Source organism: Pelecanus crispus, chromosome 2 (genome assembly GCF_030463565.1).
Source record: "Pelecanus crispus isolate bPelCri1 chromosome 2, bPelCri1.pri, whole genome shotgun sequence".
Taxonomy (NCBI): domain Eukaryota; kingdom Metazoa; phylum Chordata; class Aves; order Pelecaniformes; family Pelecanidae; genus Pelecanus; species Pelecanus crispus.
The window spans coordinates 128,045,799-128,070,323 of NC_134644.1; the positions used below are offsets into that span (position 1 = coordinate 128,045,799).

Here is a 24,525-nt window from a genome sequence, read left to right on the forward strand (position 1 = left end):
TAATACATCTGGTTTCAGTTCATTCAATTGGAATGCATTTTGTGTGCTCTGGGGTCACTCTGTGATGTAAACCAAAGCTTGGTAACTGGGGAAAGCTTGCTTCAAAAGCATAATGTACATGGACCTGATGATGCTAAAGGGTGCTTAAGTCTTTGCATTCATTAGGTCTGCCATTCCCTTTGCGAAGAACTGCACTGGTTTTGTTGCCAAGGCCCTCCTCCAACTGTGAACAAGAGACAGACAGTGGCTGAGACATACAATTGCGGCATTCATGGCAGAGAAACGAGTTCAGCTGTGTGAAAATTTTGAAAATTGAACAGTATTTTTTCAGGCCAAATTTACCTTTATGAAGCAGAGTTGATTACACAAATTACTCTTTTAAGCTGCGTTGCGATCAGCTCAGCGGATAAATTGTGCAAAGCGTGGAGCATATTGAGCCACTGATACTAGTGCAAATACAATGCTGCAATGTGATGCACAACAGAGAGATGGATGCCTCTACCTCGTCTCCTAGGGGCGCTTCAGGTTTGGAACCAATACATTCTGTTAGGTCAATATTGAACGTGTGCTAATAAATCCTTCCACAGATTATCTAGCTTTTCGCAGGGCCAACCCGCTTATCCCTCCACTGTACTTCAGAGCTGGGTCCACCAGGAAACACACTACAGAGATAGCCAGGTGGCTGTAAAAAGAGGTAACTCGTGTCTGCTGGGCATAGCAATCCGAGTTTAGCACCAGTCCTGTTGACCAGAAAGGCGGCAAAGGTGGTAGCAATCTCCTCAGCAGAGCTGGGAAGCTGGAGGAGCAGGATGAGGTGAGGCTGTCGGCTGAAGGGGAGAACGGAGGAGATGGCAGCCAGCGGGCAATAAGATGTTGAAGAGCATGTCTCAGGCCTGGGAGGTGGTGAGAACAAAGCTGTGGTTGTGGTAGCAGCCCTGGGCATGGCAGGGTGAGGTGAGGAGGAGATTGTAGCAGCGATTAGTGTCTCCTTGCCTCTCCTTGCTGCATTCCTTTTGCATTTCTGGAAGACTTTAATGCATTGTGAGCAGCACTTCAGGAATGGGCAGACCTGCCATCACCTGACATGTGCTCCTGCAACCTGGAACACCAGGAAGATAGTGCAGATACCCCACCAGCTCGGCAGCACTGACCCCACGCAGCTGTATTTCTCTGGGTGTGACCTGTATCATTTGGATTTATTTATTTATTTCCAGGATGTCCAGGTCCCGAGTCACCTTGGATAATAGAGAGCTGACTATTTGATTTCCCCTTTCTCAAACCTGTACTTACCACAGTTTTCTAGAACATAGTTGAACAGATACTTCTCAGGTATGTTGGTTGATTCCTAGAGTTAGAAAAACTACCTGACATTTTCTGGCTTTTGCAATGTTCCCAAAAAACAAAATAATTTTAATATACTCAACTGAAATGTTTCAGTATGTGATTCTGTCTTTCGGTGATCACTTGCCGTGTAATTCATAAGTAGTACGCAATGATTAAAAATTTTTTAAAAAATCTCATTTTGATTCTTCCCCTTCTGCATTTGTTTGCAGCTACTTTCATTCAAGTGATAAGGAAGAATGTAATACAAGCGTTCCTTGTATTTGTAGTACAAACTCAAATATTTTAGGAAACTTACTTAAATAATAATGTCTGCTTATGCTAAAAATAGCTTTTTTATTTTTCCTCTGGTGATCTCAGTCAAGACTGTGGCTCCACTGTTCAAGCACAGACCTGTGCAACTTACTCCCAGTGCCCAGATGCAGCCTGCGGCATGTTTTATCCCACTCGCGCTGGAGACACACAAACAGGTTGGTACATTTTAACAAGCTGCTGTGCATAACAAGTTTCTGGTAAGCAACCTGGAGAAGGCTTGTGAAACCACAGTTACTCCACCATCATTCATCCTTGCAGCGAGCAGGGCAGAACTCCTGGCCCAGGGAAGGAAAGGGAAGGGCTTGGTAGGAGCCGGGAGAAGCCAAGCGCCCTGGTTGGAGGCCAGGCTGGGAGGGCGTATGGTAAAAGCAAGAAGGCAAGAAGCACGGGGAACGCGGGGTAGGGGCTGCTTTGGGAAACTGAATGTAAAATAAAAGGTTGGGTGTTGTGCTGGTGGAAGCTGGCGTGTCCCCCACACTTGTAACAGGGAGCGGGGCGAGGGTGTGTGAACAGGGTGGCACGGCCCATCTCAGACACCTGCACCTCAGCTAGAGCAAATTTGGATAATCTCCTGCAACGCACCTGCAATGTCCTGGGAACAAAACCCGGGTACCTCATAAGTCTGCAACCTAACGCTCGTAAATTAAAATATCTAAGGATCCACACATTCATTTGAATTCTGCAGGCCTGTTATTTGCAAACATGAGGTTTAGTTCAAACTATTTAAAGTAAGTTTGGTTTTTTTTTTCCCCCCCTGGCTTTCGTATTTATTTCTCAAAGCCAAAGCATTCCTGCGCATGAAGAATTTGCACAGAGCCCTCTTGTTGCACAGACAAGCACCCTCACAGAAATACCGAGTTACACCCAGCCTCTGTTTCTCTCAGAGGTGCAGGGCTTTTGAAGATGTTGCTACTCACTTAAACCCCAGCTAACTTTGTTTCCACCAAGACCTCCTTACTTCGTAAAGAGCCAGCTCCTACCCTCGTACTCCATTTCAGCAAGACGCTGGCCAGGCGAAGGGCACCCTGCGTGTGGGTGCTGACCGAGCGGGCACAGGTAGGAGCCCGGAGGCGAGGGATGGCCGGGCCGGCGGGCAGAGCCCAGCTGGGCGCTCAGCCGCGGCGGAGGGGAGCGAGGAGCGCCCGGAGCCCTCGGGAGCCCCGACCCCGCCAAAGCGGGAGGGCCAGGCGGGGCCGCTCGACCCCCCCAAAGCGGGAAGGGCCAGGCGGGGCCGCTCGACCCCGCCAGAGCGGGAGGGCCAGCCGCAGCCGGGTCCGCTCAGTCCCGACCCCCCGGCTCTGGCCCTTACCTTGTACTGGCGGAAGCCGTCCAGCTGCCGGCCGCTGACATACCGCCACCGCCACATCGCCGCGCCGGGAGGGAGGGAGGGAGGGGAGGGAGGCGGCGGGGCCGGGGCCGAGGCCGAGGGAGGGAAGGAAGGAGGCGGCGGGGCTGGGGCCGAGGGCGGGCGGAGGGCGGCTCCCCGGCCGCGCCCCTCGGGCTGGGGCCTGCCCCCCGCTGCCCGCCGCCCGCGGGGGCCCTCGCGTCCCGGCGCGGCGGGGGTGCCCGGGGCCGGGGGTGCCCGGGGCCGGGGGTGCCCGGGGGCTGGGTGCCCGGGGCCGGGGGTGCCCGGGGCCGGGGGTGCCCGGGGGCTGGGTGCGTGGGGCCGGGGGTGTCCGGGGCCGGGGGTGCGTGGGGCCGGGGGTGCCCGGGGGCTGGGTGCCCGGGGCCGGGGGTGCCCGGGGCCGGGGGTGCCCGGGGGCTGGGTGCGTGGGGCCGGGGGTGTCCGGGGCCGGGGGTGCGTGGGGCCGGGGGTGCCCGGGGGCTGGGTGCCCGGGGCCGGGGGTGCCCGGGGCCGGGGGTGCCCGGGGGCTGGGTGCGTGGGGCCGGGGCTGCCCGGGGCCGGGGGTGCGTGGGGCCGGGGGTGCGTGGGGCCGGGGGTGCCCGGGGGCTGGGTGCCCGGGGCCGGGGGTGCCCGGGGGCTGAGTGCCCGCCGGCGGTGGCCTCCCCAGGGCCGGCTCCCGCCCAGGCCCGCGGGACCGGGCGCTTGCCCGCGGCCCCAGCACGTCCCTGCGGCCGCGGTGCCGGCCGCGCTAGCGCCGCTTACAAACCTCGATGTCCTCACGTTGCTCGGCGCTGAGGTCAGCCTGCAGCAGCCGGCCGCACCCACAGCGGCCTTAACCCAAGCAACGCCGCGCCAGCGGGCCCCGAAACTCTTTTTCTGCTTCAAGCTGTATTAAAGATGCCGTCTTCACAGAAGGCGTGCCTGTGAAGCCAGTATGCAAAACAATGTTGTTTGAGTAACGTGTTTTAGAAACAAGGTGATACTGAGGATTAAAGACTTTATTGCCATTCCTTTCCAGCCATAATCGGCCTCTTGCATCTTATTAAAACACCTGCACCGCAGCCCTTCACGCCACATCAGCCTGCAGTACGTTCTGCACTTTCTGCTCCCCAGGGTTGCGAGGCACTGGTGTAGGCAAAAGGCTGGAAAACATCAGGAATAACGTTTCGGCTGCAAGCGCGTTTAAGCATATGGCATGACACCTTGTGTTACCTTGGCTGTACGCTATCAGAGGGAGAGCTGAAATCATACACATCAGGGGCTGAGATCTGATTGACCAGATGGAATCTATCCAGAAAGGAAATCGATTAAAATCCATTACTTGCACCCCGCGAGCTCTTCCAGGCACCTAATGCATTGTGAAAGCCGGTGTTATTTTACAAACTGTGCAGCCTTGATAGGAATTAAATACAAGTTAAAATAGCTAAGTGCTAACTGTATACAATGGTCTTGTTCTTTGTTATTAATTACGCATTAATCACTTGAGAAGCTCTTACACCTATATTTTGCTTCCAGCAGCAGCATCTGAACTTCTGCTCTTGAAAACAACCCAGAACTGTAGCACTCGGCTTCAGGTTACCAAGTTAAAGCTCGATTCCTGTTAGGAAAGCTAAAGTATTTGGAGCTCATATTTTCAGTCAACTCTAATTTTAACTAGTCTTCATACCGTGGATTTTGATTTGGAATCCCCTTCACCTCTTATTGTTACTATTGCCTTTTTAAGTTGTATTATGCTATTGAAGGTTATCTATCATACAAGGTTATCTAAGAAAAGACTTGTGACCACTACTGTACTCAGCGCAATCTTTTTATGCAAGTAAGTTACTAAAACTGACCAAACCAGTTTATAGTTATCACTTTCACTTCTTAACTCCAACACTCATAAGCCTCACACGCAAAAGCAGAAATTTGGCTGAACAACTGTTTGGACAGTGGTAGAAAAGGTGCCTGCTTTTCTGCAAGCTAGGTCACAAAGTATTTTTTCTCTTTGCAGGCCTCTAAATTTATGTTAAAAGAAGATGTGCTGTCACAAACATGTAGAAGATATATAGATAGAGCAGATACAGAACACGAGTTTTATTTCCTGTTCTTCTCTCGAAACTGTCTTGGTGATGAATGAAACACTTTTTTAAAAAAAACTCTCATAAACACTCCACTAAACAGAGAACGTAAAAGACTGCATATATGTAAAAATGCAATTTCATGAATTCGTACCTCAACATGTTCTGTGTCTCCTAATATGCACACCAAAGGAGGCAGCGTTAGATAAGCTGTACTGAAGAGAGGGAAACAGACTGGTGACTGGGTATGGAACATCACAGAGCAAGCTATGACACAAGTAACGCAATGTTTGAGAATACCGTGGAAATTACGCTGACATGTGCTAGCCTTCGATTTAAGAAGCTTCCTTGATTTAGGCATCACGATTCATACGAATGGTTGGCCCTTAAGACCAAGCACGCAGGCTAGCCAAGCCTAGGCGCAAGCAAAACCCACAGCCACGTGGTTTACTGCTACACCCGATGTTCTCACTGTTTCCTTCTTTACCCATGTATACGTTTAGAGGTTATTCTGTGGTTATATTTTTCAATCTATCTGAGATGTTTTCGAGTTCTTTTCCAGACAATTGTTTGAGCTGTGATCCAAGCTGTCTGTCCTACATGCAGGATTGTGGGAAGAGCAGTGAAAGCAGCCTTAGTGCTGTAGCACATTCTCTTGTGTCTTTTCTGGAAAACTAATGAGTTATAGCCTAAGTAAAGAGGAACTCTAACTGGCACCGGCACGCGAATATTATAACCTGAACAAACTTCCATTTCATAAGCTTGAGCGCAGATGAGATGAGCATTAAGACAAAAGCCCAAATTGGAGCACAGTTAACTTTCACTATAGAAAAAGCTTAAGTTTTTTTAACAACTGTGGCTGGGATGTTTGTGACAGTTCACACTTTACTAAGTAAACAACCCAAACGTGGCTTTCTGCAGCACAGGGGGAAATAATTCAAGGCCAGATTTGAATCCAGTGAAATCAGCCAGAGAATTCTTGGGTCTTCAGTGCTGTCTACTAATTATGTGTAGTACTGAGAAGAAAGCAGTGATTTATGATTTTGAAAGAGCAAGCATATTGTACCACTGGTACATGCAAGAAAAAGTTAAAAAGAATAGCTATTCCACAGATACAAATGGTATTAAAAAAAAACCCAAACAAACAAACATCAAGACAAGTTATATTCTTAATCCATCAAAATGGTAGGCAAAGACATGAGGGCTCAAGATGTCTTAGAATAGATCCTTGGCTTTCAGTTTTCACTCTCTCTGTTACAAGTTATATTAAATTAATAATGATGGAGCTTCTTGCATAGGGAAAACTGCCTAGTATGGCAACTTTGGATTTTAATAATTTATGACAGTGTCTTGTTTATTCCCCAACTTAAAGCTGACTGCTATGCAATAGCCTTTATCTAGAACGTATCTAATAGTACATTTCTGCCTACTTCAAGAAGTAAGAAAAAGCAGAGATAAATCATGCAGACAGCAAACCCAAAATGCTCAGCTGCCAAAGCAGCCGAGCAAGGGACTGATGTATGGGGAGGAACGGATAGAGGGAGCGGTGTGGGACACTTCAGATTCTCTGAGAATGTGTAAGATGTAGGACTCAGGTGGTGCTTCCCTCCCCATCACTCCATGGGCTAGCATACATCTGTTAATATTCAGGATGTCTATGCTGTAAAAGAAGAAAGCTTTTCTAAGGTGGCTAGAACCAGTCTAGAGGCTCAATTTAAGTTTCAGGCTCTCTGTAAGCTTATCTGCGTCTGTTAACCTAGTTTATAACTCACGGCTATTTAACCTAGTATTAGTACTGAATGCTAGAAAATTATCACATCTATCCTCAAAAATTGCTGTATCAGTTCCAAAGCCCGTTGTCCATTTGCAGTTTCAGTTTGTCCATGGGCAGATAAGCTCCACGAAGGTAGACTCCTACTGGGAGTTCGCTAAGGGACCTTAAAGATGACCTCCAATTTTGTTTGAATGAGAGCTACTTTTACTACATCAACAAAAGTATTTAAAAACCAGTTTGTGAATTTCAGAATATGACCAGAGGATTGCTAATAGTAAGAAAACAGATGAAGCAACTTAAGCAGCGTAACCAGATTACGGCTTGTTAGCTACTACAGGGCTTGCAAGCAACGCAAACGCAGTGAGCGACTGCTGCGTACCACAGTCCTCTCTCTGCCTTCATTCCAGAGCACGCCTGGTGCGCTGGGCCTTGTGCGGGGGAAACGGCCACCACGTCAGTGGGCACTTGTCAGTGAGACACGGAGGATTCTGCAGATACGTGACGCATGGCCTGGCCATAGCGGCAGGTCTGGTCCCCCCCCAGTCTGTATTTAGAGTCTTTGTGATGCTGGAGTTAGTAACACGCCATGGATATTATGGTGTGGAGAATCACACGGCTGAGGGACAAGGGGTGCCAGGTATCGTAGGGTACTGGTTGTGCTGGATGCGTCTGGGTGCCACCCTACAGCAAGGGGACAGGTGATTCTGGGCAGCAGATGTTCCCAGCAGATGCAGCCTGTATGGGGATTCTCACGATGCCTATTCATTTCCTACCTGGAAAGGAAAAGACATTTTCTTCTGAAAAGAGTATGTGTCAAAATAGAATGAGCAGAAGCTGTTGCCTTGCGCAACAGCAGCGTTTCTGCACTGATGCGTGGCAACTTGCTCCTTAGCAAGGCAGCTCTTCCCAGTTCCAGCCTGTTCATAGCCCTGAGCAGACCATACAACCTTACTCTCAGAGTAAAGCAGGGTCATAAAGTAAGCATCACGTGCGACGGGAAACGTTTAAGGAAGATGGAAGGAGTAACAGGAAAAAAGTAGGGTCTTTGTTTGGGGAAAAGTAGGTAGTGGCAGGGCTGTACCTTTTGGTTCTTAGCTGCTTTCTGGCAAATTTGGGGATTTGAAGGTAGCCACTCCTGAGATTAATCCGTGGGACTCATCATCCCAGAGGACCCTTTAAACAGACAGCTGAATCCTTGTTTCCTCTGCTGCAGATCACAGCTCCTTAGACGTTTGCTCCGTATTGTCATGGTGATGAAAGAAAGTCTTAAACAAAATATCACGTAAGTGTCACTAGTCAATATACTATACTAATAAATAAAACAGGCTTCCATCCATTCTCAGGCTCTGAGGGCAAGTGGCATGGTAGTTCTTGTGACTGTGTAATTAAACTCTCTTCTTCCAAGTCAGGGCAGCCTCGTCCATACTGCCTACTGAAAACACGTCCTGGCTTGTGCTACCTCCTGAACAGTACCAGGGGCACTGCTTGGGAATACGCCAGCTGGCAGGGCCTGATCCAGGACAGGGAGCCTGCTGACAACTCGGCAGCAAGGACGATCACAGGGCAGTACTCAAGCTTGTGCTCTGGCTCCCTCCAGTTTGCTAGTGGGAAAGCCTGCTGAGCACGGGCCCCAGCTGTCCACACCGCTTATATGTTTACCTTCTTCCCAGCTCTGCTTTGGATAACTTTTAGATTGGATATTAGGAAAAATGTCTTTACTGAAAGAGTGGCCAAGCATTGGAACAGGCTGCCCAGAGAGGTGGTGGAGTCACCATCCCTGGAGGTGTTCAAAAAACGTGTAGACGTGGCACTTCGGGACATGGTTTGGTAGGCATGGTGGTGTTGGGTTGACAGTTGGACTAGACTATCTTAGAGGTCTTTTCCAACCTTAATGATTCTATTCTATTCTATTCTATTCTATTCTATTCTATTCTATTCTATTCTATTCTATTCTATTCTAAACTCCAGCTCCCTTCAGGCTGCTGTGGAGCAGCTAGCCTCAACCAGTATGGATGTATGCAAATCCAGGCCAATCAGTCTTCTTTCTCTCAGCAGTATAGATATGCTGGGCTTAAGTGATGCTTAAGATGAACTTTTCAAACTGAAAAGATCTTCTTGACTGTAGACAGTCAGCAGACCCTATCCACTTTTCAACATATTCTTCTTCCTTGGGCATGGCATTACTTAAGGTTTTTCAAGAACAGTCTTTGTAAAGTCTTCAACACAAGGGTACGCCATAGTCACAATAAAACCAATTATGCTAAAGTAATATTGATACTGGACCTAAAAAAGGAAATTCAGTTTCTGAAGTTAGTAAAATATATAAAGTGTAGCATTATCAGTACCTCAGTAATTTTAAAATCTTGTTGAATTAAACTAACAGGAAGAACTTTGGTAGGAGTAAACTGGTCTAATGATTGAAGCTTAAAAAGTGCCACTTTTTTCCAGCTCTGAATGTGTGCCTGCATTTTTTTTTTTTCACCACTTAGAGCCAAAACAGAGTACTTTGATGATAGATGTTCAGTTTCAGCTTGGAAAATCTTATTTATTTGCATTTATCTCATTAAATTACAGAGACATCTTATAAAAAGTAGGCAAATATGCTTCCCAAACGTTACCATCTGTCAGAAAGTTATGTACTTATATTTCTTTTACAGCACTGAACACAAAGAAATAGCAGGAGAAGACATAGAAATGTCAGCTATTGTAAGATGCCATCGGCAGTGCTTGATGGTGGGATGCTGAGACGACCGGGCTTGAGCCCAGTGTGCAGCCACCTGGTGCCAGTCGGCAGCTGGGAAGCCCCCAAGGCTGGAGCCCCTCGTGGCTTTACAGCCGGGGGCAAAAGCTGGTAAAAAGATGCGTGCTGGGTATGTTGATTTGTTTAAAACCTATTTTTGCTTTTGATTCTTAAACGATCGGCTATTAATTTTTAATTTGCATGAATGTAAGAACTTGACTCTGCTTTACTAAAATCTGGCATCCCCTGAGGGTTTTTTTTTTGTCTTTTTCTCCACAAGTCTACAGCTTGCCTCGTCACAGCCACGCATCGTACTATGAAATGGTACAATTTAATTTATAGTGGAGCTGACACTGCAGCTTTGGGATTACAAAGTCTGAAGTGTTTCATGTTGTTTCCTAGGAAGCTTTAGAAAGCCGGGAATCATCAAATTGTAACACAGTCTGCTGAAGAAAATGTTATTTTGGATCTAGACTGGGAATCTGCCTGGGATCTAGCCTAGGCTTTGGGATCACCTCTTGCCTGATAGATTCTTAAAAATGCAGCTGACCCTGAAAGACAGACTCTAAAATACTTAATGAGTTTTTCCTCCTCTATCTCATCCCAATTAAGTGGCTGGGATGTTTGTGACTTTTAAAACTTTACTAAGGAAATAACTCAAACCAAAATCCTTTCTCTACGTTTAAATTTGTCATTGTCTGTACCAGGGTTTGTACACTGGAAAGTTTTTAGAGCTGTAACTTCATGCTCTTTAAGAGGAAATGAATCCATAAACTCATGTTAGAATGAGGGACAGGCACATTCAAACAATATAAACAAGGTCTCCAAGCTTCAGTAATTTCAGCCTCCTTATCTTTTGATTCATTTGTATAAAATATATTTTGTTTCTTTGAGAGAAATGTTCTTTCTACACGTGGATCGAGAGACATCGATGCAAGCAACAGCACCACTGACAAATAAATGTTTTTTTTCTGAACTTCACTAAAGAAATTCAGTTTTATTGTTAACAGGAATTTTATATTTTTCATAGAATAAAAATACAAAAAGTATGAAATTTCTTAATGTTCTCTGAGCAGCAGCAACTTTGATCTTGAGTACACAATCAGTATATCACACAAAACAGCAGACTCAAAGTATTATTTAAGCCTGTGAGAACACAGATATGCTTGCATATGTACATGAAAAAAATTCTTCAAAAATTATACAGCCAACTGCATTAATTATGACTTCCAAAAGTATAATGCACAGAAATTTTTAACAGACTTGAAGACTAACGTATTGGTATTATGAAACTTAAGCTTTTGTGAAGAAGCTCGACACCTATTCTTCTTTCTCCACAGAAACATTAAGAAACAATCACAGTTCTATTTTAATTCCTAATATATAGGGTTGTTTTCTGACCCATTTCTTTTATTTCCATGTGAAGAACATGAACACAAATAAAGGAATCTGTTGATTGGGTCACCTTCTTGGGATTCTATAGAAGTGAGTTCCTCCCAGGTATGAGCATCTTGGAATCCTTGGAAGAAGTTTACATATAGAAAAAAATAATACAGACTCACTAAGCAGACCAGACTTCTGTGGTCCACATATTTCTCTGTGATTTAGCTCGAACATAGACTACTTATCTGAATAGTACAATAACACACTTCTTCAAATATCAAAGAAAACCACTTTGATGATATCTAATAGAATTAATTTGTCAGTCTGGCAATTTCAGGAGAAATACTGCAAATTTTTGGAAGGATGAGAACATGGTGCTTTTAACTCTGTTTTGAACATAACAATCAAAGGCAGTATGGGGTTTGGATCATGATGTTTCTGGCTCTCCTCTCTTTGCAAAATCCACTTCTAATCAGTGGCAGTTTTATAAAGGGAATGCGAGATGGGTATTGGCCACAGGGTGCCTTGGAAAAAACACAAACTGTAAACTATAGACATAGATGTACATAATTAGGGTTTAATAGTTAAAAATGCAGTCATACCGTACCCTCTATCAAAATGTAAGTGCTTTACAAATTGTAATTAAGCTATGAGATGCAAAGTACAATTGTCTTGTTTTACAAATGCTACTATTCCGTTTCTTAACAGCAGCATTGACAACCTAAGTGACCTTCCCAAGAACACACAAAAAGCAGTAAAAAAAATAACCTAACGGTCCCTTTTCCGCCAGCGTTCCCACTTGCACCAGAAAAACATTTTCAAAGGTCACCAGCCTTTTTTCCTTTAGTTGCAATTACAATTTTCTGAAGGGGAACGTCAGTTCAAAGCATTTCCCATTCCAAGTCCTTACATCTTGGCACTGACATTACCCTTTGTGCCTGTAAATTTATCTGCTTATTTGTTGTCAGTTTAGGGAGCTGACTTAATGGTTTAGCAGCAAACATATGTTTTCCTTGTGTTTAGACATTACTTGCTCGGGTATCTAGCCAGAGTTCAGATCCCAGTGCTGTGTTTATTTCCTTGTGGTGTTCAATAGCATCGTTCTTTTGAGATTGACTTCTGAGAGAACTGGGACATCACCAAGGATGCGGAGGCAAAGCACGGGCTGGAGAACTTCTCCCTCCACGACGCACGCAGCTCGCCCGTAGCTGCCCACACCGTCCCCTCAGGAACCAGGGCTGCCAGCCCCGGCACTGCCAGGGCAAGGCGGGCCCGGGCAGCAGAGCCTGGCTCCCGGCGCCGCCTGGGGCGGCAGGGGCAGCTCGGCGGGGCAAGGGGCCGCGGGCCAGACCGGCCTGGAGCGGTGGCCGGAGGGTGGCGGTGCCAGCAACGGCGCTTCCCACCGAGAAACCCCGGCGGCTCCCGGTGCCTGCCCCGCCACTGGGCCGGGCCGAGCGGCGCCCCCGGCCCCGGGGCTCCTCCTGCGCCGCGGAGCCCGTTACCGCCTGCTTTAAGGACGGCCGCGCTGTGCGGAGGGCCTGCCCGGCGCTGGGGCGCCGCAGCCTGCGCCTCCGAGCCCCGCGGGGCGGGGAGTGGAGCGGCCAGGGCCCCGCACCGCCGCGGCGGGGGAACGGGGGACGAACGGGCAGCGGCCCCCCGCGCCCTGAGGGCCGCCAGCCCGCCCCGCCCCGCCCCACGCGCAGAGCGCATGCGCACGCTGCCTCCCTCGCCGCCTCGGCAGCTTCCGCCACCCCCGCGACGTCACCCGCGCTCCGCCACGCCCGCCCAATCAGGAGCTGCGGCTCTGGCGGCGCCAAAGCTGGAAAGAGCGGGGTGGGGGGGGGAGGGGACGTTCCAGCCTTCCCGCGCGGGAGGGCAGCGGGCTGGGGGGGGGGGGGTTCCCCCGTTGCCCCTCCCCCTGGGGCTCCCCCCGCCACGTGACGCGGGACGTGGCTGCCTTGTCAGGGGGCGATGCCCAGTAGGAAGGTACCTGCGCGCGCGCGGCTAGCGGGGGGAGGGGGCCGCGGCGTAGCCGGGCGCGAGCGGGCGGGCGGGCGAGGCGGGTAACGGCCGCCCCGGCCTCCCCTCAGGCCTCCCTGCGCCCTTCGCGGCGGCCTCGCCGTGCGCCCCGCCCGGCCGCCGGCCACCCGCCGCGGCTCGCTGCCCCGCTGCGAGGTGGGGGGGGTGGCGGAGGAGGAGGAGCCGCCCCGCTGCCCCCTCAGACCCAAAGCCGAGCCCGCAGCCCGGGCTGGCGCCGCCCCCCCGCCCCGGCGCCGGCAGGCGGTGTGAGAGAGGCAGCCCGCCGGGGCGGGGGGGCCCGGCGGCCGCTGATGTTCCGTCCGCCCTGAGCAGGCGAGCGGCGGCCGGGGCCCGCCGAGCTCGGCCTGCGAATGTCTCCCGGCGAGCGGCCCGGCCGGGCTCTGCCTCCGGTCTCCGCCTCGGGCCCCGCGGGCCGCGGGAGGAGGGGGCCCGGCTCCGTCCCGTCCCGGGGCAAGGCTTGCGCATTGGCAGCCCGCCGCACTGGAGCGGGAGGCGGGAAAGCGGGCCCTTCGCCGTCGTGGTGTTCTCGATTGCGCCACGCTCACCTTTTCTTCAGCATTACACGGTGGAAGCACAGCTGTGCCGAGTGTAATTCAGCCTTTTTCATTAGATGACAGTCAGGGAAGAAGCGCAGGGAAAGTACAACTACGTGAGGAAAAGAGGCTTAATCAAATTTGCTGCTCTTAGTAGTCTTTCGAGGAGCTTAGTTTCTTTGGGCATAATTTGGAGTAGAGGGAGGAGAAGCACCCCGTGCTTTTTTTCGGTCTCTTTACTTTGCTAGTGTGGTGCATTTGATGGTGCTTGCAGGGTAGTAATTAGGATCCTGCCTCTGATTTGCAGTGCTTATGCTACTATCGAGCTACTGCTGAAAATCAGACTACAAGTGTCACTGTTTGCTATCTAAATACAAATAGAGTTCAAATGACGTTCTAAAGCAAATGGATTCTAAAGCATTTCATTTTCCATTTAGCATGTGGATAAAACGGTGTGAAGTCTACACCAATTTTTAAATATAACCACATTTAAAATCAAGTTTTATGGAAGCAAATGTCAATGACAAGCTTAAAATAACCTACTATACTAGTTTTAAATTATCTTGTCATACTGACACTATAAATATTTTCTTCTGAAAGTTTTGAAGTTCTTGAGTAGTGAAAAACTGCTCACTTCAACTGCCAGGGTTTAACCACCTCTTGTTGCAGTGCGATGACAGCTTTTGATAATAGTAGTTTCTTTTGCAGACAGATAATGTTCGTCATCACTATATCAAAGAAAACTATACTGGTCAAGTGAAAAGACAGCAGTCCTCTCAAGCTTGCTGACTACTCCATTAAATCATTTAAAAAAATGAACCAACCTGATACATAACAAAGAGGTACAATACTGTTGTTGTATCCTAAACGTAGTGGATAATTTAATCTTGCCCCATCCCTGGCAACATTGAAGGTCAGGTTGGACGGGGCTCTGAGCAACCTGATCTGTTTAAAGCTGTCCCTGCTCACTGCAGGGGGGTTGGGCTAGATGACCTCTAAAGGTCCCTTCCAACCCAAAGCATTCTATGATTCTATGAATCTTGTGAAAGGTTTTCTAAGGTACTTATTTTTTTAACCGTATTGATAAAGTGCAGATTTCTGTCTAACTGCTTGGCACCAGTTACTAATACAAAGTCCATTTCAATAGTATTCTTATTCCATGAGGGTTTTGGGGTTTTTTTTGTCTCAATGTAAACATAGAGTAATTTATACTCTTGCTTAAATAAGCATGTATAGGTTAAAAAATCCTGATATTCAAATGGTAATATTATATATGTGTATATATATATCAGTCAGTGAGAATAGCCTTTCATTAAGAGTAGTAAAAATCATGAACACAAAGAAAGGTTTTAAAACAGTGTTTTAGAAATATTGGTCTCACACATTAATATCAATAGGAAAAGTATTTTGAGGTTTTGTTTGTTTGGTTTTTTTCCCAAATGTATGCTGACAGTGTAGAAGGAGGTATGCTAGGTCATTGTGACCATGGTCATACAGTTTAGACTTTTTCATGAATGAATACAACTTGATGAGGTCCTTTCTCAGGATCATATGTATCCTTGCGAATTGTGTTTGGAAAATATGCATACCGGTTTTCATAGGAATAAAAAAATAATCTTTACTTGAAAAAAAAAAAATACACAGACTATGGTTTTAATTCTGCAACCTTTATTTAAATCCTTCTTTGAGGGTTTAAAATGCAAGGATGTTTTAATATTAAATTAGAACTTGACTTTCTGTCCAGGCACTAAAAACAGTAATTACACTTTCAGGAGCTCAGTAGCATGAATACTGAGTTTTGCTGAAAATGAGATGCCTGTTGTCAAATTCAGTTTTGTGCTATCTTAAAATTGGGCTTTTGAAGCCCAATTTTTCCTTTCTTTTAGTTTATGAGTACTGAAGTGTATGAGGACAAAACAAAAGATGAGGATGGCTGTTGGCCAGTGTTCAGTATTTCTGTGTACTTTTATGCGATTGTTCCCTTCAAAAGGTTTTTTTTTTAAAAAAAAAAAACCAAAACACTAAAAGTCTCTGGAAACTAGAGCTGCAATTTTCAGCATTTTATTGTTTGTTCTGCTCTGTGTTAGGGAAGAATATAATAATTTTATTTGAACACTTTCAAGTGATACTTAAGTGACATGACTAACTTCTGGATTTGTATGTCAGTAGCAGGAGGACTTCATGTAGTGAAACATTTTATTATTATTTTTGCCCTTCAGCTTATGTTGCTTTTCGTGTTAGAGAAGGTGAAGTATCAAAGAAATGCCACTTGCATATGAGGTAGATAATATATTGGGTCATGTTTTCCTGGGGTTTCATTCTGTGGTTTTTGGAGCAGCGCCAAGAAAGTGGGATTGCCTGGAGCGTAAAGGGCTGTGCAGTGAGCAGTCTTTGAACGTACCATCCCAGTGACTTCATAGAGGGTGCTTCTGGTTAACTAATGTTGTTACTTATTTGGCATAAGTAACAATAGAGATTGGTTGAGTGGAGATGTTCTAGAGAGAACTGTGTGTTTAAAAAGCAAAACCAACCCCCTGGCCCTATGCTTTCAGTTGTCTGGTGCACCACTGTTATGTATGTTTCTTGAATTTTCAGATTATGTCTCCCTTTTCCTCACTGCACACCTGCACCTACGTAGGCTGACTTACCCTTTAACTAAAGGAGTAATGAGGGAAGGATGGCCTGCTGTGCCTTTTACGTGGAGGGCTTGATCTTAATTCCACTGATACCAGCAAGGGTGATTTAATTTTTTTCACTCCCTTAGAAGAAAATGCTCCAGAGACAACATACAGTGCTTTTGTGAACAGAGGTCAACAGACAATTTCTCCATGAGATAGCCATCCTAGCCTCCCCTTTTTTAACTCAGTATTTCAGAGGTCATATTTTATCTACAGACACTCTATGCAATCCCCATGGTTCTTTGCCTGACTCTTTGTTTTCTATTAAATCTTAATATTTATGAGTTATGTCAGGTCTACATGATCTAGCTCTTTTGAGGCTGATTCAGTGATGCATGGTTTTTAATACCGGTATCTTGTTTCTAGACACTTCGTGCATAACATTAATGAATTACACAAGATGTTTCGTGTGTGCCCTGTTTTTATGCCAGAGGAAAAAGATGATTAACCTTGTGACTCAAGATTAAGAAAACTCACTGTTGTCACTGCATTTCTTTGGGAACAGCATGGCCTTCCGATTAGCTGCATTATAAATATTTATTCCCAAGAGAAACAAGTTTCTGGAAATATTAGTTTCTCTGTTGCCTTGAAGCAGGCTGGAGCAGAAGCAAAGGGCCTTCAAAACTTTCCATTTCTGCGTGCCAGCCAGCGTGTTCCTGCGGCAGAGGTCCTTGGACACCAGACCTCTGCGCCAGGGTGTCGGGGAGCAGCAGCCCTGACGGCCCCGCAGGGGAAGGGTGACGGTGCCCTCCCTGGCACGGGCACTGTCCCGCTGTGCTGGGCGGCAGAGAGCCGAACAGAGGCCCCGCAGGGCTGCTCCCAGCTCCCTCGCACCTGCGCCTGGGCCCGTGGCCGCGCTGCCTCGCAGCTGGCCTCCCTGCTGCTGCAGCGCGTTTGTGATTTGAAGCATGGCGACACTAGCTGCCTGTGGGAAGTGCGGTCACTGTGTTTCCCTCTTATTCTCTGGGTTGTGGTCTTCATCCAGAGGGAACCCTCTGGTGTCGTTTGTGTCCTTGAGAATTTTTCTTCTGAACTGCACGTCTCGTAACTTTGTATCTATATATCTGTAGCTCTTTTCTATTGCACACAACGTTCGTATTACAGATATTTAATAAAAATACATTTGTGTGCTTTACATTTGTATTTGCACATACACATTACTTTATGCATGTTGAAATGATATACTTTTTACATGGCATATTTTTCTTTAAAGAAAATGTTTGGTGTGTGCATGTATGTGTATACATGCACCCAGAAATATATATGCATACATGCCGTGCTACTATGACAAACTCCCCCCTCAGTAACTGCGGATTGAAGCTGTAGGTACAATTTCCAGAGTTCACATCAGATACTTGTATAGAGAGATTTAAATTGTCAAGGAGTTTGGGATGAGGGGAGTTGTCTTTAGGGTTTGTTTTTTCAGTTTTTTTAAGGTCGTGTAGAATGTGGGAAATAGTGGGAAGGTATCTGCATGAAAAGCATGGAGCTGTAAGTCACTGCTGTCAATATCAAGAGTCAAGTCCTTCTCTTTTCCCTCCAAACGATGTCTGCCAGAAATTTGCAGTAGCTGAAGAACATCTTATGTAGAGGGTGTATTTCTTTACTTTCTTGTTCTGGAACTTCAGGAACTGTTTTCAGTTTTTCTCAGTGACTATAGTGGCTGTAAATTTCTGTGTGGTGGTAGCAGAAACTCAGATTTTGCTCTACCTGGGGAGCAGGAAGTGTGGTGAGACAGAGAGGTAATTAACCAGAGCTGTCAGCAGTACTGACTGTTCTTCAGGTTGTAATTAAGCTGATACGGTGTCAAGCAGCTGCTGGAGTCGTCCCACTGGTCCTTGTATCCTTTCTTCTGCCGCTGTGCCAGCTGTAGATAGCTAGTACTTCTTCCCAAAGAAGTTTTTTTGCTGATTTGGTTCTTTGTCACTACATCTCCATGGGGTCTGGCGAGTGTTGAGTGCTTGGGAAGAAGAAGGGGGACTTGAGTTGTTTCTGGTTTGTTGTGAGACCACCTGCGCTGAGACATCCCTGTAGTGCTGCTCTGAAAACCTGAGCATCCTTGCCCTTATCCAGGCTAGCGAAGTGGAGAATTAAATAATGTTCTTCTGTTGTTAGCAGTCATTAACTATTAAAACTCTCTTTTTGCCTGTCACAGCCATGATTGTCTAGTGCCTCTGAAGGAATATTCCCAGCTGTTTAAAAGTCACTCGCGGTGCCACTTCACACTGCACTCCAACAATCTAAATATAAGCATAACCATCTACACCATCTAAGTGTAAAACCAGCTAGCTGTTCTATTCATATTAGCATTTTTTTTAATCTTGCCAACTGTAAGCATACCCTTTCTGTACGCACCCTAACCCTTCTTACCTAGGGAGAGGGAGTTAGCAGGTAGCTTTTAACCTGCCTATTTTTATGTGACATTCCCTTCCCAAACCTTGACAGTTGTGCACCAGTGGCTGTACCTCAGCTGCCGCGTTCTGCTGTTCGTCCCCTGCCTCTTATGCTGTGCTCTTTCTTTGCTCTGTTAGTATCGCACAGCATAGAGAAATAGAGGGATTCTGTCTGTCAGGGTGTTTAATGATTTTAAGAATAATGTGGATAGGAAACTTAACAGAGTAATTCTCTAGTTCCGTGTTTATTTGGCTTCCTAACAATAGAAATATATTGTGAAGCCGTGTTTTATGTAACTCTCTATTCCTGCATTTGTGTGGCTTTTTCACTTGTTTGCAACTCTTCCTGCTTTTAATCGACCGTCAAAAGCAGTGTATTGTAAACCCGTGCGCAAGTCGTAGCGCTGTTGTTGGCACAGATACACATTCTTAAAACTGGAGTGTCCCATTTAAGAAATAAGCTTAGATGAACTGCATTATACACTGTAAATTTTTATCTGCAAAATGTATCTTCCAAAATCATCTTATCATAGAATAGTTTGGGTTGGAAGAGACCTTCAAAGGTCATCTAGCCCAACCCCCCTCCAGTGAGCAGGGACATCTTCAACTAGATCAGGTTGCTCAGAGCCCTGTCCAGCCTGACCTTGAATGTTGCCAGGGATGGGACATCTACCACCTCTCTGGGCAACCTGTTCCAGTGCTTCACCACCCTCATTGTAAAAAATTTCTTCCTTATATCTAGTCTGAATCTACTCTCTTTTAGTTGAAGCTCTTGAAGCTATGAAAACATTTGTATAAGCAAGACTTCTAGCAATGGCTAAGGTTTAAAAAAAAAAAAAAGGAAAAAAACAAACCCAAAACCAAAGCCCAAAAGCAAAAAAGCAAACTAGAACCATGGCATGGTTTTGAGCTTGGTGCACTGCTAGCTGTACTGTTAGCTCTGAGCCTAGCAGAAGTCATTCACTCTGTGGGACATAGAGGTGAAGCAGATGTCTCCAAGTGGAGTGAAGCCTTGCGGTGACATTTTGCCGCAGAACCAAAAAATGGTCCTTAACATGTTTCAGTTATTAGTATTTCCCCATCCATGCTTTCTTCTGTGCAGAGGCAGGAGTACTTACAAGAGGATAGCACAGTGCAGAGGTTTGTGTCTAAGCTCTCTGGAAATGGAGGCTTGGGCCAGCATCTTCACTGGGAGGAAAGCAGGATTTAAATTCTCTTTGTGCAATAATGCTAACCCTTCTTGTTTAAACTGCCATAGCCTCCTTACTTGACATCATGTCCTTATTAAAGTGCTTTTGATTCCTTATTTAATACCACATCAGATTCAAGGTTGTACTTCTCGTTTATATATCGGTGGGAGCAGTTATGTGGATGGCTTGACTTTGGTGATAATGACCTCTTGTAGTAACTGCTTTGCCATGTAAATACCCCCAGCGATTTTAGAAGAGGCTCTTAGCAAGGTCAGCTGCCATCAGAGGAAACTGCAAAGACCATTTGTTTTATTCTGTCTCCTCACCATGTGACAATAGGACTGGCTGATGGGAGGGGTGAAGCAAGATGCTGCTCACTTGTTCTGTTTTTGCGAGCACTCAACAGGTCTTGAGGAAACAAATGCACATTATCAGTTACAAAATGGACAAAAGTTGCCAAAGACTTTTTTTTTTTGGCATATGTTTCTTAGTTCAAAGTGTATGTTACAGTCCTGATTGACCAGTTTGGCTGAAAAATGTATGTGCTGATTAACGTAACTTTGGAGTAATTCTGAAATATGGGTAGGAACTTTAGTTGCTTGAGAGAAAGTATATCAAAAGAAGCAAGATATATTCAGGCAGATCAACATCTTACAAGTTTCAGTAGCAGGGTGGGCTAAGATGTTTATTGTGCTTAAGATCAGTTTATATGTATAAACTGGTGTAGAATCTTAAAGATAACTTTGGATCTGATAATAGGCAGTTGTCCTAGCTTCAGCTATTCTTGGACATTAAAATCTATTGCATGAAATCAGCACTGGATGCTAATCAGCATCCTGTTTCATGACTTATCTAATAGTCCAAATGACTTCCAGCATCCCATGTAAGGGGAATGCAACATTTTTGTCTACCATTTTTTGGGAAATGTTTGCGAAAACAAATGTAGTTCTTAAAGCTGAAGGAGTCTGGGGTTTTTTGTTTGGTTGTTTCTTAATGGAGAGCTGGATAGTGATTATCTAGTTTGACCTCCTTCATAACACAGAATTCAGTCAGATTAAATGCGAATTTGAAGGAATTATTTAGTTAAAATGTATTTTACTGAGCTGTTCCTGTTTAGGATAATATTTTCAGCTTCACTGGACAGCTAACAGGTACTACAAATGTAACTTAGATCAACAGAAAGTAGTGTACTTATAAAAAGATAAATTTACCCACGACATTGGGGTTGTTGTTATTATAGGGTGTTGCATAAAAAAATGGTTGCAAGTATTCAAGACTTTAAATCCAACTCAGTAAAAATTGGAATTTCTATTTCTAACTATTCAGAAAAAGGGGCAGTCTAGATTAAGTAAAGTTTGTTTGAAAAGAATTATGTGTACATGGTGTTTTTAATGGGTTTGTTTTTCCTTGTAGCGGAAGCGATTTTGGAATGCAGAATGCACACCCTTCCCAGATGAGACACCCCTACAGCTGAAAAAATCAAATGTCAGGACATCAGCGGCTGCTACTTCTATTTCCAATGCATGGCTTAGGTGTGGGGATGGTTTTCGGAGCACTTCAGTGCTGGAGGTAAAATGCTCGCTTACTTAACGGTGTAAGAAAGAGATGCAAACTGACAGTTAAACCAATTTCCATGCTTGACTGAATTACAAGATGTTGCCCTGTTTTGTGCTGTTTCCCAGTTAACAGCATATTGTTATAACTATCAAAGTAGACAAAAATGGCAAGTGAGGTTACGTAAGGGCATTGTCTTAACTTGTCAGTGTAATTTTCTGAGCATACGTTAATATGTTATGTTCTAGACAGCACTTATCACTTGGGAAATTTCAATAATACACTGAAGGATGCAAAAGTAATTTGACATTTGGGATGGAGTACTGCATTTCCTAAAAAATTTGGAACAAAAAGACTCTAGTTTGCATCTGATAATTTTTTGCTAGATCTAAAGAGTATGTTTGCAGTAATGAATTCACTGTGGAAAATTCTGCTTTTTGATGGCCCTACAGATGTGGATCTTGGTGCAGATGCTCTTTTGGATGATATATCAAATTATGCTTAATTTTTTTTGTGCATGTTGGTTTTGTTGGTCATGAACAGAGATGTTCAGCCAGCTCTGAGTGAGAAGTGCTTTGTGCTGAAAATCGTCTTCAACCAAGTTGCTTTTCTGTTTCTTCTTCTGGTACTGAGCAGTCACAGTGTCGCATAGCTGTGGGTTTTAATGGTATCAGAGACAGGGCCACTGAGTGCTTCTTTCTGTAACCTTTGAATAGGGCACATGCTTTATCAGGCATGCTCTTCCTGCCCGCTTTTGACATTTAATGCTGAAAATACTGTCTGTTGTTCTTTGCAAGGTCAGATGTGATTCCTGTCATAGTCACAGTAAGTTTATATTTTCCAAAACAATGAAAATTCAGCTTTTATGTTACTGTTCTCATGCTTTATTACCTCACTCATCATATTGCAGTCTAGTAGAAGATAGAAAAACTAATTTGAAATTGTGCTACTAAGTTGTGGTGGGTGAGTGACAACAGTTTTGAGTATATTACTGCATGTTAAAATTGTCTTTAATGCCTTGGTGGTTAAATCAATCTCTCTGCCTCTTTTTAATATAGTCTCTGAGACCTACTGATAAGAAACGCAGGATTAAGAAGCATCTTGGACCACTGTTAACATCTGCTGAAAGTGCAGCAGGTATGTTATAACTGTTTCACGTTAGCGTTGTCAGAAGATTGTCACTTTGTTTTGCCCTTTATCAAAGTGGAAGTTGGCTCAAAGTACTGGTTGCTTTCTTCTTCTGTTATTGTAACCAGAAGCTAATTTTGGTACGAGACACAGTCGTGATGCTGTTGTGATTGGGCTCCTCTGTTCACCTAGAGTGCCAGAAATATATTCTGCAAAGCTGCAGGCACTTCAGCTATTGCTCTTGAACAGACGAAAGAAGCGTCACTAATGCTGTATATAGTGCGTGTTCTAGCAGGAGCAGGATATTTCAATTCTTGACATTTTTAAGAGGAGGGAATGAAAAACAACACCTAGCTGTCCACATAGAGGGTGAAATAATTCTCTCTTCTGCTACAGACAGACAAACAGGCATGAGAGAAAACATATTTTTCTAAGTTTGAGCAATAGATAGAAAACCAGAATTTTGTCAACCTTCTGCTTTCAGAGTCTTTTATATGCACCTGAGTCTGTATTGTGATAAAAAAAGAACTCTAGGCATAATAAAGAGGAGGAGGAGGAGGACTTATTGACTCCCTCCAGTTCTTTCCTTTTTTGAGTCCAGAGGAAAGGAAAGAAAGAGAGGGTAGCGGCTTCTTCAGTCTTTGTATTTCTGCTTGCTCCAGCAGCTGTGCTGCCTCTGTTGCAGTTGAGTGACCGACCTACTGGGCACCTTTTGTCACCTTTTTGGGGTTCAAAATCATGCTTTTCCAGATTTCTGAAAAGAACTTCTGTGTGTTGCAGGAGGAGATACAGCTGTGTTTCTCCCTTCTGGGCCCTCCCGCCTAATTCCAAATCCACTGTAATTGTCTAACTTCCCATTTACCTAAAAAACTTTAATAGTTGTAGGAAATGGAAAATTCTGCCTTCCTATGATTGCTAGTTCTGCATACTCTGCTGCTAAGCATTAATGCTTTTCTCCTGGCTTTTCTTATTAAAAATGATGGAGAAAGGTGTTTTGAATTTAAATGTCTCACTTCAAAAGCACAACAGCTATTCTTCGATACTTTAAATTTTTTTTTTTCTCAGATCAAAACTGAAAGGTCAGCTCTACCGATGGCATGCTTTTATTCATTTGTTATTCATTCTGTAAAGTCAGAGAAATCCCAAACCCAGAATTCTAAGGACAGTCTTTATTTAAACCATTTACTATTTTGAAAGGGCACATGCAAGAGCATTAGGAGTGTGTGTAGAAGACTATATGTCAGGCAGTCATTACTTGTCCTCACTCTGCTGAAAGACTGGTTGATAGCCTCGTTGTATAAAATGAAGTGTTAGCATTTATTGTGGAGAACGAAAATGAAAATAATGTGTGTATGTATAAGAAATACATGTGAGTTAATGCTCCAGTATTAATCACTGATGCTTGGTGACAGAACTGATAATTTTTTCCAATTCAAAGATAATATAGTTTAATTTTTAAGATTTTTAAATTTAACAATATCACATTTGTGTAACAATCTAATGCTTTACAATTCTCTTTAATAGGATCTGCTGCTGCTGGAAGCTCCAAGGAGGCTGAGGACATAATATGGACCTCTGGTGGCAGTGATTTTTCAGATGATGAAAGTAAAACATTGATTCCAAGGTTACACAGCAAAAAAAGTCATGCTTTCGAAACAGAGAAATCACCTAGCAGACATGATTTATTGTTAGAGGACAGTAGTAGTGAAGGTAAGTTCAAACACAAGCAGATTTGTCAAGAAACCTGTGCTGTAATGAAAATTCTTCGAGGTCATTCTGATAAAATAACATGATCTAAATCCTATTTCAGTTAAATCAGCTGGCATTTTTTCATCAATTTCATCTGAGTATGGAATAAGCTCGTAGTATAAATTATTCACAAAAATTGTAAACCTTGGAGTAAAGGAGCATAGTTGGGCAGGTTATGCATGGAGTAAAGCATGTTAGTTCATTTCAATATATTATAGTTTATTTGTACCATTTCCTTCTCTGTGCTGTGGTGCGGATCCTAGGGCTGTGAACAGCTTTCTCTGCCTGCCCTGTTCTACTGG

General features: G+C 45.0%; 2 protein-coding genes across 2 annotated transcripts in view; one reads left to right on the forward strand and one right to left on the reverse strand.

Annotated features, from left to right (window-relative positions):
* The window catches only part of LOC104033202 (ethanolaminephosphotransferase 1), a 52,842-nt gene extending 49,820 nt beyond the window's left edge, over window positions 1–3,022 (reverse strand). Inside the window, exon 1 of the mRNA XM_075705532.1 lies at window positions 2,966–3,022. Coding sequence (XP_075561647.1) covers window positions 2,966–3,022 — 57 coding nt within the window. The remainder of the gene's footprint in view (window positions 1–2,965) is intronic.
* Window positions 3,023–12,929: 9,907 nt separating this feature from the next.
* The window catches only part of SPIDR (scaffold protein involved in DNA repair), a 207,322-nt gene continuing 195,726 nt past the window's right edge, over window positions 12,930–24,525 (forward strand). The window contains exons 1-4 of the mRNA XM_075704705.1: window positions 12,930–12,944; window positions 21,206–21,361; window positions 22,405–22,483; window positions 23,999–24,184. Of these exons, the coding sequence (XP_075560820.1) occupies window positions 12,930–12,944; window positions 21,206–21,361; window positions 22,405–22,483; window positions 23,999–24,184 (436 nt within the window). The remainder of the gene's footprint in view (window positions 12,945–21,205; window positions 21,362–22,404; window positions 22,484–23,998; window positions 24,185–24,525) is intronic.